This window comes from Pleurodeles waltl, chromosome 6, assembly GCF_031143425.1.
Source record: "Pleurodeles waltl isolate 20211129_DDA chromosome 6, aPleWal1.hap1.20221129, whole genome shotgun sequence".
NCBI lineage: Eukaryota > Metazoa > Chordata > Amphibia > Caudata > Salamandridae > Pleurodeles > Pleurodeles waltl.
In genome coordinates, this window is record NC_090445.1 from 152,658,735 (window position 1) to 152,671,886 (window position 13,152).

The 13,152-nt window shown below is 46.2% G+C and overlaps 1 protein-coding gene across 1 annotated transcript in view; it reads right to left on the bottom strand.

Annotated features, from left to right (window-relative positions):
- The window catches only part of ZNF385C (zinc finger protein 385C), a 598,456-nt gene extending 585,528 nt beyond the window's left edge, over positions 1–12,928 (bottom strand). The window contains exon 1 of the mRNA XM_069237673.1: positions 12,684–12,928. Coding sequence (XP_069093774.1) covers positions 12,684–12,819 — 136 coding nt within the window. The 5' untranslated portion in view covers positions 12,820–12,928. The remainder of the gene's footprint in view (positions 1–12,683) is intronic.
- Between the last annotated feature and the right edge of the window lie 224 nt (positions 12,929–13,152).

Here is a 13,152-nt window from a genome sequence, read left to right on the forward strand (position 1 = left end):
CGAAATAGGCGCAGGCAATTGAACACCCCATGGGCATCGCTTTGTCAAAGTAGGTATTTCCCTCGAAACTGAACCCTAGTAAGTGATAGCTCTCTGGGTGTACAGGCAGGAGTCTAAAGGCTGCCTCTATGTCGGCCTTTGCCATCAGCGCTCCCCGCCCCTTTGTGCGTACTAAATCGACTGCGTCGTCCACTGAAGTGTAACCCACCGCGCAGTGGTCTGGGTCTATGCCATCGTTAACCGAACTGCCTTCGGGGTAGGATAGGTGATGGATGAGTCTGAATTTGCCTGCCTCTTTTTTGGGAACAATCCCCAGTGGGGAGACTAGGAGTTCGGGTGGGATGGGAGGTGCTAGGGGGCCCTCCGCTCTCTCTAGCTCAATCTCTTTGTTGATTTTTTCTCTTATGATTGAGGGGAACTCACTTGCTGAGCGCAGGTTTTTAGGTGTTGTGCTGTATGGTTGCGCCCGGGACGGAATTTTAAAACCTTGTTCAAAGCCTTCGCATATTAATTTAGCATTTTGTTTGTTGCCGTATTCGTTAGCCAGTTGTCTCAGCTTGGCTGTGTTAATGGGGGAAGCTGCTAATTCCACCTTTCTTCCCAGCCATGGAACCATGCTGGCTTGTCTACTTCTTTTTGCCTTTTTCCCTCTTGACGCTGTCCCCCCCCCCTCTTTTGCATTCTGTTGCGGGGTGACCGCCCCCGCATGTTGAGCACACGTGCCTAAATTTGCATGCTGAGCCCCATGTGCACTCGTCTTTCTCAAATTTGTAGCATACTGCCGTGTTTGCTCTACCTGCCTGCTGCCCTTTCCATTGTGTGAGCTGTTGTTTCTTGTGGTAGGGTTTCGCTCTGTCATACTTGCTTTTTTGGTAGCTCCCGCGAAAGGGCTGCTCGCCTTTGTTTGCCCATGACCTAGCTTCTCTCGCTATCATCATTTTATGCATATACCCTGCCACGTCCTCCTCATCCCATTCCATATCTGGGTGTGCCTGCATTTTTAGCCTAAAGCCTTTGTCGTAGTCTAGCCATGCCTCACCAGCGAATTGCCTCTGTGCCTCGTGTATCTTTGACTCGTATAGCCACAGATCTTTTGCACAGTGTGGGAACTTCTCGACTATTATACAGGCCATGATTCTAAAGGCGTCTAGCCAGTTATCGAAATTCCTTTCCTTTCTGACTCTGTTACGCTCTCTCCTCTCCTCTTCTTTTTTGTCAACTGTGGTTAGGTCAAGGCCCTCTACTTGGATTTCTAGCAGGGTGAAGATGTCTATGAACTCTCTGCGCCATATCCTTTCTTTTACCGCTAGTGGGATCAGGCTTGCTAGCCCTGGCGCCCTTGCTACCATGTACGGTCTCCCCAGGGTTCCCCTTTTGTATGTTTCTGGGGCCCGCCCGCTCGCAGATGGGCTGCGCCGCCTGCGTGTGCTCCTATCCGAGTCCCATGCCTGTGTTGGCTTAGCTGTGGGGTTTAAAGGAGCTGTCTCCTCCTCCCCACTGTCGGGTGATGGGGTACGCTCGCGCGCTGTGTCTGCTCTAGGGGCCCTGGACCCCCTCCCTTTTACTATGCTGGGGACTGTTTCGATCCTGCTTTCTGTGTCCCCCAGTTCTCTTGCCTCAGGCGCCCCCCCTGCTTTTGCAAATAATAGCGGCGCCATTGATTTCAGACATTCTTGGACAATTATGCTGATCTGCTCACCATTGTTCGCCTTCGCTCTCTTGCTGGGACCCGGGGTGGGTGCTTCGGTGTGGTCTGCCGCTTCCTTCTTGTCCCCCTTTTTCGTGCTCCTGCTCGTGTTGCGCTGTCGCTTCTTTGCCTCCGTCTGCGGTTCCTCGCCTTCCGGTGCTGCGCCACCTGTCGCGTTGTCGTTGCGCTCGTCCTGCGCCATCACTCCTTCTGTGCTTATTCCTTTTATCTGTTTTAGGATCCAGTCCTTGCTGCGTGTTGTTGCCGCTTCCCTAGCGGCTTTGATGATCTCCTCGATGTCAAGCTCTACCATTGGTCCGTTCTCCATGGTGCCTCGTTGGTCAGTCCACCAACAGGGTTGCGTCACCCCGGCTGGGCTGTCCCCTGCTGTTGTTAGGTGATCAACTCGGGTCGCGTCGCCGCAAGGGCTGTCCCCGGTTGTTGCTGCTGGTGGGGTTGTAGTAGCTGCAGCCAGGTCGCGTCACCCTTTGGGCTGTCCCTGGCTGCTGTCCTTCTTTGTTTGTTGCTTTGATGCTCTCCTGCTCTGTGTTGGGCCCTTGCTTAGTCCGCTAGGTGAGGGAGGGGCTTGTCTCCCCTCTACAGCTGTTTTAAATGCTCGACCGTTTCCCTTCCTCTGTCTTGTTTTTTTTTTTTTTTTTGGTACGTCCCGGCTAATCACAACGTTCCGGGTGGCAGCTGGATTCGAACCCCTGTCACGGGGCGGCTTCCGGTGACGGCGGTCATAAATTCGCCACTGAGCTATGGGCTGTTGATGCCCGAGTGTTTTAGCCGCGGGAGCTTGCGGCACGGAGGCTAGATGTTTGCCGCGCTCGCCTCCCTGTACTCGTAGGGGTCCTTTGCGGGCTGGGTCCTTGCCTCGGGGGCAGCGCGGTGTTTGCCGCCTGCTCGAGTGATCGCTACCGTGGTGTGAGGCACCGTTTCAGAGGAGCCCAGCGCCCAGCTTTCGAGGAGGGTGCACACGGGCTCACCTCCGACCTTCAGAGGGCAGGGGCGGTGCTTACCGGTGCGGCGAGTTCCGGCCGGATGGATCCCGGTTGTTGGTTGCGGCGCGGCGGGTGAGTGCCTTTGCTTTCTTTGTCTCCGCTGCGCTGTTGTGCTGGCCGAGTGTTTCCCGGTCGGTCCTTCCGCGCTGCTGCTGCTTGAAGCTGGTTGCAGGGCGGTCGCGCTCCGGCCCGCCGGTCTCCTGCGCCGAACCGCGTCTCCGCCGAGCTGTTGGGCTAACTTGCGGCCTCAGGTGCTTGCGTGTCCGCGCTGTGGCTGGTTGCAGGGCGGTCGTGTCCCGGGCTGCCGGTCTCCCGCGCCGATCCGCGTCTCCGCCGAGCTGTTGGGCTGACTTGTGGTTCCTTCCGTGTCTGCCGCTGCTTGTGGTGTCGGGCTGCTTGAAGTGGTCCCGGCGTGCTCCTGTTATCTTCTTCTCTCCTGCTGCCGGGTCTCCTGCAACTTTTGTGGGTACTTGGAGCCGGGCAGCCTTTTATCCCCCATTTCTGCCCTCCGGGCCCATGGGGGTGCGCGATTCAAAAAATGCTTGCACCCCCATTGGTTTAGTTGTTTTATTTCCTGTCTCCCCTTTCTGTTTCCGCCAGAACGTCCGTTTTGCGTTCTTGGCCGGAAATGGTGGGGTGCTCGCGGGGGGCTTCCGGTACCCCTATTTTCTATTGTGACGTTGCGCGCCATTTTTGGCGCTTTGTTTGCTCAGGGCCGCGGTGGGGTTTCCGCTCCGGGCCCTCCTGAGCTCCCTTCGGTCGCGGGCCTTCGCCCAAATACCACTCAAACATAAGTTTTTGGGGAATAACGTGGATTTTGGTGCTTACTGCACCAAAACCCACCCTTTCCTATAAATACTGGGCATCCTCTCCGTCCCTGCTAAGTACTGGCAGGTTTGACATTTATCTTAAAACTAATAATTGCGACATATACGGCAGCAGAAGTTACCAAACATGCCACAATGAACTTCGAGCGTGGCCAAAGAAGTAAATTTCCTGAAAATAAAGGCATTAACAAAAAAAAAAAAAAAAAAGCGGACACCTCTCTGTTAAACACCGAGGGAAGCAAAGACGCACCCAGAGATGATCACGCGAGCTCGTTCACGTGGGAAACATCGCTCCATCTTAAATACCATGAAATTATTCTACTGTGGAAGAACGCCGCTACCCGGCCAGCACGGGCTCCAACTTGTTAAGCTCTTGAGATAACTGAATTAATTAGCGTGAATGCCCTTGTGGGAAATCAGGCCATTCTCTTGTACAAGCACCCCATGAATACAAAGAGAACACAAGCTACCTGATGTACGGCAGCCAACCAAAACACCGGCGGAAAGCAATTACTTTCCGTCAGGCCCGCACACTTCTCATAATAAGCGCCAATGGACGCGACATAAAGCAATCTGCAATGCATCTTTGTTCCGTGAAATAACCGCTCGTGGCCCTTATCGCCATTGTTTAAGCACTAATCAAATGCTACAGCTGGCTGCGCCGCTCTGCCGGCACGGAGTCCCCGGGCGCGGCCGCGCCTGCGTCCATCACAGCAGCGCGCGCGGCACGGCGGAGGCACACTGCACACCCCAAGAACAAGAATGGACTTTTGGGGTGTGACAGAGGGTTTAGATGAACCACCGCGCCAGAGTCTTCTCTGTATTCCGATCCGTGTCCAAAAAACACGATAGGAGTATCAGATATATAAAGATGCATGGCCATGGCCCTCCCAGAGCATTGAAATAGCCCAATTATTATATTGTGCACAGATAAATCACTTAACTGGGATGCACGATACCTAAACGTCTACGAAATATTGCACCCGGGTTCCTCGCAAAAAACATACATGCTTTAAAAGCAGTAAACTCAGGAGCGCTAGACCAGGAGCTTCTGGTGGCCGTCTGACACAATCTCGGCCTCAATGGCTTAGCGTCTTCTCTACTCGCGGACCCCAGTTCTGGAATTCAACTCCGCTATTTCCGGTTACTGACAATCATCCTAACGCCTCTCAAGGCACTAGTGTGCAGTGGTGGCTCCTCCGTAACAAGCATTGCCCTCTTACCCCCCACCCGGGCCAGCAGCAACCGCTGACAATCCTTTAACAACGAAAGGATAATAAACTGAGTTTATTATCCTTTGTTAAAGGGGCAGGGCATTGGGGATGACAGGGATGAGGGGAGTGCACTGTGCACTCAGTGCGCATGAGTGTTTGGCTGGCTGTCTCGGTCCTGCCAAACACACATGCGCACTATGCTCTCTCCTGCCCGGCACTGTGTTGCCGGACTGGAGAGAGCAGTCACAAGCTACCAGTCTGCTTGGGAGTACCCTGGCTGGGCGCTCCTAGTCAATCCTAACGCTGCTCTGTGCCTGCTGAGGAGATGGCGGATCGGCGGCGCGCATGCAAGTTTTTTTTTAAAGTTATTTTTTAATAATATTAATATTCAAACCCCTGCGTGCGCCACGCCGTCCCTTGTAACCCCTGCGAGCCACGACTGGTAGTGTGCACAGACTAAGTGGAGTAAATACGTCGGTCACAGTGACTGAATGTGATACAAATATAACAGTTTTCAGACGACTTACAATTGTTTCATTATTTTATATTTACACTGTTGTGGTGTCACTCAGCTGCAGTGTATCTTTCTATACACATATAATGCACAGAAAGTGGGCAATTAACGCTTTCTTAGTTCAATGTTAAATATTCCCAAAATAGCTCAGAAGGGCAGACACTGACTCATACTCCTACCCACTGACCTCTTAAGCCCCGATTCAGCTACGAATGAGCGATTTCTCTCTCATGCTGAATTCAGCCTCATGGCCTCAATTTACCAATACCAGTTCTCACACGCAAGGAATGGGCAAAATACCAGAGAGGTGTCACTGGTGAACACTATCGTAGGAGTGGGCAAGGATGCCTAACCAAATTAGTGATGGACACTGATGCCAGCAATTATCCCTGTATATCCGAGTTGGCCACAATACTTTAGAGATGGCCATCACAAGTCAATGTTACTCCTAGTATTCCAGAGTTGCCGAACATCTATCTAAGAAGACAATCATATGCTGCAGATTGCCACCCACCACAATCCAGGGATGACAGCCAGTTTCTTGGAGTGGCCAACAAATGTCAGGGTATAATCTGATGCTTGGGAGGGTAACTCTATCCCACTGAGATTTACTATATGGCCAAGGGTCAATATGTGGCAGAAATAACCACCATATCCATATGCCAGGGACTGCTACCAAGTACCAAGTATCAAGTATGGGAGTGCAATAACATGCCAGAGATGGCTATTGTTTATTATGGACAGTCATCACCGGATGATAGTTATGAGTGTTACACACTGGGTATCAGCACCACATGCCTGCAATGACCAGTACAAATGCTAAGGTTGCAAGCAAAGTTCGGGAATGGTCACTAGATGCCAAGGAGTGCCACAGTCTGCTAGGGAAGAATACTAAATTATACTTGCATATGACAGGAACGGCCCTGGAATGCCGCTACATGCCAGGAAAGGAAAATATATCATGCCAGGAATGCTCACTGCAAGTCAGAGATGTCTCCAAGATACAAAAGATGGCTAATGGATGTAAGGGGCAGCTACAACCACTGTACCTGGGCACTAGAGTCAGGGATGGTTATCATAATGCCAGTGTTTGCTACCATGTGCCAATGTGACCAAGCCACACATACACACACACAATTGCGCAGTCATGGCTCAGCCAGAGGTCACACCTACCAATAAGAGGGGATGTTGTTGCCTTGGGGCTATATGCGGTGCTGAGGACAAGACCCACACGGCTTTTACTGCTTTCCACCTGCTCCAGTTCCTGCGGAACTGCACAGCATGGAGGCAACCACTGCAGAGGGCCATTCCTACCTACGCCCGCTACACAGACTGCATTAATGACAACAACATCCTGCTAAAAAACACAATACTTACTGATACCTCTTATCCTGTAGTTGTACACCAAAGAAGACAACCTTTGGATATAAACATGAGAAAGGAAACAGTGGTATCACCTGATCACATTAAACATATAATTTATTTATGATTTTCAAACTTATAACCAAAGATGGTAACATATCAACAAACGCATTTAAAATGTTTTTTTCAAGTGGAAATCCTTAAGCACAAACATTTAACAGGTGGGCAACATTTCACGCAGAAAAGGCAGTCAATGAAAGTTTTCACCTAAATCAGCAAAGTCGATCTCTTGACGCAGTTACTGACCTTCCTTTAGACCAACCAGAAAGCCCCTCAACTCCCTCCTACTGTACAGCAGACGTACAGTAGCATTTGTAGACTTGCTTCAATTGACCAACCACATAATGCTGCCTCCTAACCAGTACAAAATAAAACCTGCCTTTAGTGCAGGTGTTGACTCAAGAGAGCACCACCTCAGTACACAGTAGTCTGTGGACTTTGGGGAAGGTTAATGAGAAGCGTTCAAGGCTGTCATGCCAGGGGGATGGTAGGCAATTTGCACCTTGCGTTGATTATGCATGTCATTATTTTCTGCAGAGACCATACTACTATGATGTACAGACCCAGAGGAAACAAGTTTCATCGGTCAAAATGGAGAGGGCTGGACAAACCATCACTATGTCTGGCTGGTGGGCTCTAAAATAAATGAAGTATAATTTTGCCCCACTGAGGTGAAGAAGAAATACAGTAGGATTCTTCTGGCATTTCCTGTCTAAAAAGGCAGGTATTCCTCTTTTACGGGGCTCTATCTCAGTGGCCACATCTTTTCAAATCATGTTCCTCCCATACAGATAGTAAACATTCTAAGATTGAGAAGAACGGTGAGTGGCATTGTGCCATAGAGATAACTGAATGCATTTTCAAGAATAATAACTTCTGTTGATGTGTGGGGTTGACGAGCCCATGACATTTAGTACAATGGCTCAGCAGATTAGCACAGGTCCTGAAAACTGAAGAGCACAAACATGCACCATTATATTCCCCCATCTAAATAATTCACTCCTAAATTAACTCTTCCAAACCACTATTTTAGAGGTCAATTATTCATAAATGTAGTTTAACTTACAAAACAGACAAACAGTACAGAACTTTTTCTTTTCCTTGCTACATGTGGAAATCTCTGTTCCTGAGTCTCTATAATGTACCATCTCTCCTTCCATACCCTATTCCACAGAGACGATCACTCTGCATTATTTTCCTCTCCACCAAGTCTTTTCTTGTTATTTCCTAACATCAGTCTTTCTGGCAGGAACACTCATGTGTCCCTCAAATGCTTCGTATACATACATTGCTTTACTACCACTAGTGATGTTGATGTTCATCGTCTCTGGAGATTAATCGTTCCTTGTTTTCCTGATGTGTTGTGCATAATCCTTTGGCCACACTTCACATGTGGATTTAATACTAGTTATCTCCCTCAGTTTTTTCTTTATCTTCATCAAACGTACTTACACGTCACATGTGCATTTAATAGTGGCTACCCCCCTCATCTTTTTTGATACCTTGGTAAAGGGTCGGTAAAGTTTTCTCCGAGCATTAAGTCATTCCACACTACATAAACAATAAATCTGTTCTTTTGATGCATCTTTAACATTTCTAGTTGGCATTGAAACTTGCCTTGCGCACATACAGCAATTGAAATAAGGGAAGTCAGTTCTGGATGACCATGCAGTAGCAGGGGTTAAGTGTCACCTCCTACAAACCCTTGTCATTCTCAGCCATCCAGATTTTAGCCGAGAAGTCTAAATGAAGGTTTTATTTATTTTACCTGGGGCATATGTAAATCACTGAATGGTTTCTGCTTTCCTTCATGTCCACAATTAGATGCTTACAACAATGCTTAGGCTATGTCCTCCATCACAGTGACAAATATTAAATAGAGGTTTGAATAGTTCATAATCTATAATATATCTTACTGTCTGTGTTCTTTTTTTTCCTTTATGGGCATGTCAGCGTATTATTTTGCCTAGCATAAAATCGGTAATTCCATGAGGACAGTTTTCAATCCTGAATCAACTCAACCTTTCATAAGATTGAGATCGCTAAAATGTATGCTGTCTGCACAGGAATTAACATCACTGGTTTACCACCAAAACCATATTTAAAAGAATAAGTCAGGCAAGACAAATTCTTTGTCCACCATTCATCTGTACAGGAAGTGACATAAGTGCATTTCCCAACGTCCATCTGAACAGGAAGTTATACAACGTCCTGCCTTCTACTTACTACAATTAACTCCTCAGGTCGTCCATTGCCCAGGCAGATATAGATAAGGGTGTTGCCTGCTTGGAAATGTTAGAGCTAGGAAGGGCCTTGGGAAAGAGCACCTGTAAGTTATAAGCATATCTCTTACCCACTGGCACAAACCATCAATCCCCACAATCACACCAAAAGCTAGATGGCCCAAACACTCACATAGTACATATGTCCATCCTTGTACACATCCCAGTAACTTACACACATCCTACAACTACAGAACACACATTCCAACATATGCTCATTAATGCTCACTCTGCAGTATCCCATGCATAAGAAATTGCACAACTAATCACCTTTCACAAGACTGATGCTCCCTTTATTACAGAAACACGTTTCATTCCCGTATCCTAGACATCCTTCTGCCCACAGGCTACTGCATCAATTGTGCGGACAACACAAAAAGAAGAGAGGAGGCATCATTCATAAGTCAAGTAATACTCAACTCCATTAAAACTACATGGCATTTACCACTCTTTGCACTCAGACCACCACCATCCATCTCATACACAAGCCTCCCAGGCAAAACAAGGATTTCACTAATTAATTTTTAGATTGCCTAACTACTTCACCCATCCGGCGTGCCCAAATAACCCTCTTGGGTGACTTCAAGCTTCCAGACAACACAAGCTCAAATAAAACAAGAGACAACCTCCTCAACACAACCAATGTGGTACAGTACTTCACACAACCAACATACTCAAAAGGCCACATCTTCAAACTTATCTTCTCAACATCACCAACAATCTAATCTTAATCACCCATTGCTATGGACTGGACCAACCACTTAGTCACCCCTATCTTGCTCCACAGCATTCTAGCAACAAACCAAGGTCAACCCCAAAAGACCCCAAATGTTTAGATCATTCAGTGATTTCTCCATAGACAACCTAATGCTCTCATCCTGTCATCTCCATGTTGGATGCCAAACACTTCTAAATAGCTTCAACAATTTATTGGAAAGATGTGTCATCACCCGTGCCCCAGTTACCACATGCAAGTGCAAACCAAAGCCTTAAGCATGATGATATTCTTAAGACTTTGCCGACAATAAACAAACCAACCACAGATGGGAGAAAAAATGCCATCAACAACTTCTTCACAGAGACAATCTGACAGCACACTTCCTCTCTTTCATCTACTGCTTCTAGGAGAATCCTGCAATGGTCAGTCTCCAAAGCCCTATTTCTTGCAGATCTCGTCGACATAATCAACTACCTGAAAACCATTTCTTATGAAAATGATGTCTTACTCTCACCCTTCATCAAAGTTCTCTCTGGGGAAATTCTGTCACCATAGTCAATGTCTCCCTCAATCAAGGCATCTTCCTAGAATCTCCGAAGACAGGCCACATCTGCTCATTGCTAAAGAAAACTACACTAGACAATGATGACCTCACCAACTACCAGCCCATCACATGCCCACCATTCATCCGCAAGATTATTGAAAAAGTAGTTTGTGTTCAAGTCCAAGATCACATCAGTGCTAAACATCTCCTGCATGACTACCAGTCTGGCTTCAAATCACGTAGCAGCACAGGGATCGCTACCTTAAACATCGAATACAATGTCCTCCTGCCCACAAATGAAGATGGCCCCCTTCCTCCTGATATTTCTGGACCTCTCAGCTGCTTTTGATATAGTAGACCATCCCACTCTCTTAACTAACCTGGAGTTTCGAAGTAATATTCTTCTTTTGTTTCCTAACTTTCCAGTTTGTTTACATAGGTTCCTCCAGGTCCCAACAGATCCCTATCATCCTGGAGTTCTCACAGGCACTACTCATAGAAAACCAATGAAGCACAGCTCTACTTGAAAGTCTCTTCTGCTTTAGTCCTCAAAGGCCAAGAACAGCAAAGAAATAAAGTGCAAACCTGGCTTAATGACAAATACCTTGACAGCTTTGAGCCCCAATTTATAACAAATTCAAATCACTTGGGTTCACCCATTACACCCTCCAGGAACACACTGCCCAAAACCCAAAGACTTAGCTCTTGATGCTAGAGAAATTAAATACTTTTCGTCCAGAAAGCGACCTTGGAACTGTTGTTCAAGCCTCGGTACTCTCATACTTGGATGCTGGTGACATTTCTCCATAGCCTCCAAGACTCCACACTGGTATCCCGTAAGGGGATATTCCACACCAAAGCATATCTTGATGAAATATGACCACTTCACCCCAATCCTGATGGAAATCCACTGGCTCCCTTCCCCAGCCCATACTATCTTCAAAACCAGCTGCATTGTTTACAAAGCCATCAAGCCCAATACCCTTGCTTATCTCGCAAACCAGCTCAACATCTCTTGTGGCTCTTGGTACAGTCACATCCAGACCATAAACTGCAAACTAAGAAGTTTAAAAAAACAAAAAAAAAAACAAGGCAGCAGACCTTTCCCATCTAAGCATCCAGGTTCTGGAACAACATCTTCATATTTATCAGTACTGGCTAAACTCTGATCCAATTTAGGAAAGAGTTGAAGACACCTCTTTAAATAATTCTACATCACAATGCATTAACAGTTCACAAGCCATCTACTTCGCCTATCACTAATTTACTTTATGTTTGTCTTTGTCACTGTACAGTGCTACACTGCCTTTTGGTTAGGTCTGCATTATAGAAATATCACATACACATACATACATTCATTAAGAGTCAGAGTTGTGATTTTCTGTGCTGAAACCCACAAGAGCCCTGAAAGTTTTAGATGAAATTTTACCACAGTATGGAACTTTACATTATGATCACGTGTTTCATACAAAACGTGGCAACTGCAACTTTTTAAATTAATCTCTAGCTAAGGCTTGTGTTTATCAACAGTAAAATAATTCTCAATACTCAGACTGATACATTTAACTCACGGTCAGTAGTGACAGGTGAGAAATAGTTGTATTTACATGTTTTCAAACTCCCTGAGGTTAATAAATTCGTTTTGAAATGTGTATTTATTTAACATACACAAATTTTCAAAGAATGTTCCCAAAACACATGGAACAATTTGCATTTTAGAAATTTGTATAGAAATATGTAAGGATTAATTGGTAAAATTAATTAAAGATACAGAAGAGATCTTTAAATATAAGCCACGAAGTAGTATGCACTATGAAAACGATAAATGGCAGACAAATTGGATGTATCTCTATAAAATGTATTAACGTTTTTGGTTTAGGATAATTTAATTTAATAAGCACCCCTCTTGGTTATAACATTTGAAAGCAGCAAAAGGATGTCTTGATTTACAGTCACAATGTTTAAATCGCAGCTGTGCTTTTCTATCACAAAGAAATGTGTACTTTTTTCTCTACAGACAATTGTTTGGGCTTTACTATTGTTCCATCTTCCTTCAAGCCACACGAGTAGGAAATAACATACAACTAGACTGGTTATGCCTATAAAACCTAATACAGCCGATTTCAGCACAATTCAAAATGTCTGGGAAGATACCACGGTAAAGAACCAAGTAACCCCTCCAAAGCATCCACTCCAAGCATGCTGCAAATGCAAGGAGCACACAATCAAAGCCAATTTATAATGGAAGTGTGAACTGGGAACTTATTTATGCTCAGACAGATCTCTAAAGTCCATTTAAATGTAATGCAAAAGCAAGCACATTCTGATAAGAGACAACATCTCATCACGATCAGGAGCCCCAGTGGCAGCCTTTTTAGGACAGGGAGAACCAGCAATCTGAACTCTCAGGTGATATCTCAATCAGACACTACAAATGAATGGCTACTTCCACGAGATTATGGCTGACTTACCATGGAAACCCGGCCCCTTGCCATTGCTTATCTGCTTGAGGCGCTTCTGGTGGGACTTGCCATTGAAGTGGATCTGGGCCTGAGCCGTAGAGTTCAACTGGATGTTGCACACCTCACAAAGCGTTAAAGACTGCATTTTTTTCTCCTTTTTGGTGGTGCTGGGGGTGCCGTGATCATGGGTGAGCTGCAGGGTGAGTCCCGGGCTTCCATTTTCAGAGATCAAGGCTGGGCTCAGAGGTCGTTTCATGCCTACAAATGAAAATGGAATAAATGATTGCACACTCGCTATCATTATTCAAGACATATCATTAGCATTTTCCAGATGTTTTGAAGGCTGCGTCTTACATTTTACTCGTCTTCACTTTCTACTAAAGCTTTAGATCTAAAAAACAAAACAACGGTATATAATTCATAAAGCAGCAGTTGCTGATACTCTGTGGCATGTCCATTGTCAGAACATTTCTTGTGT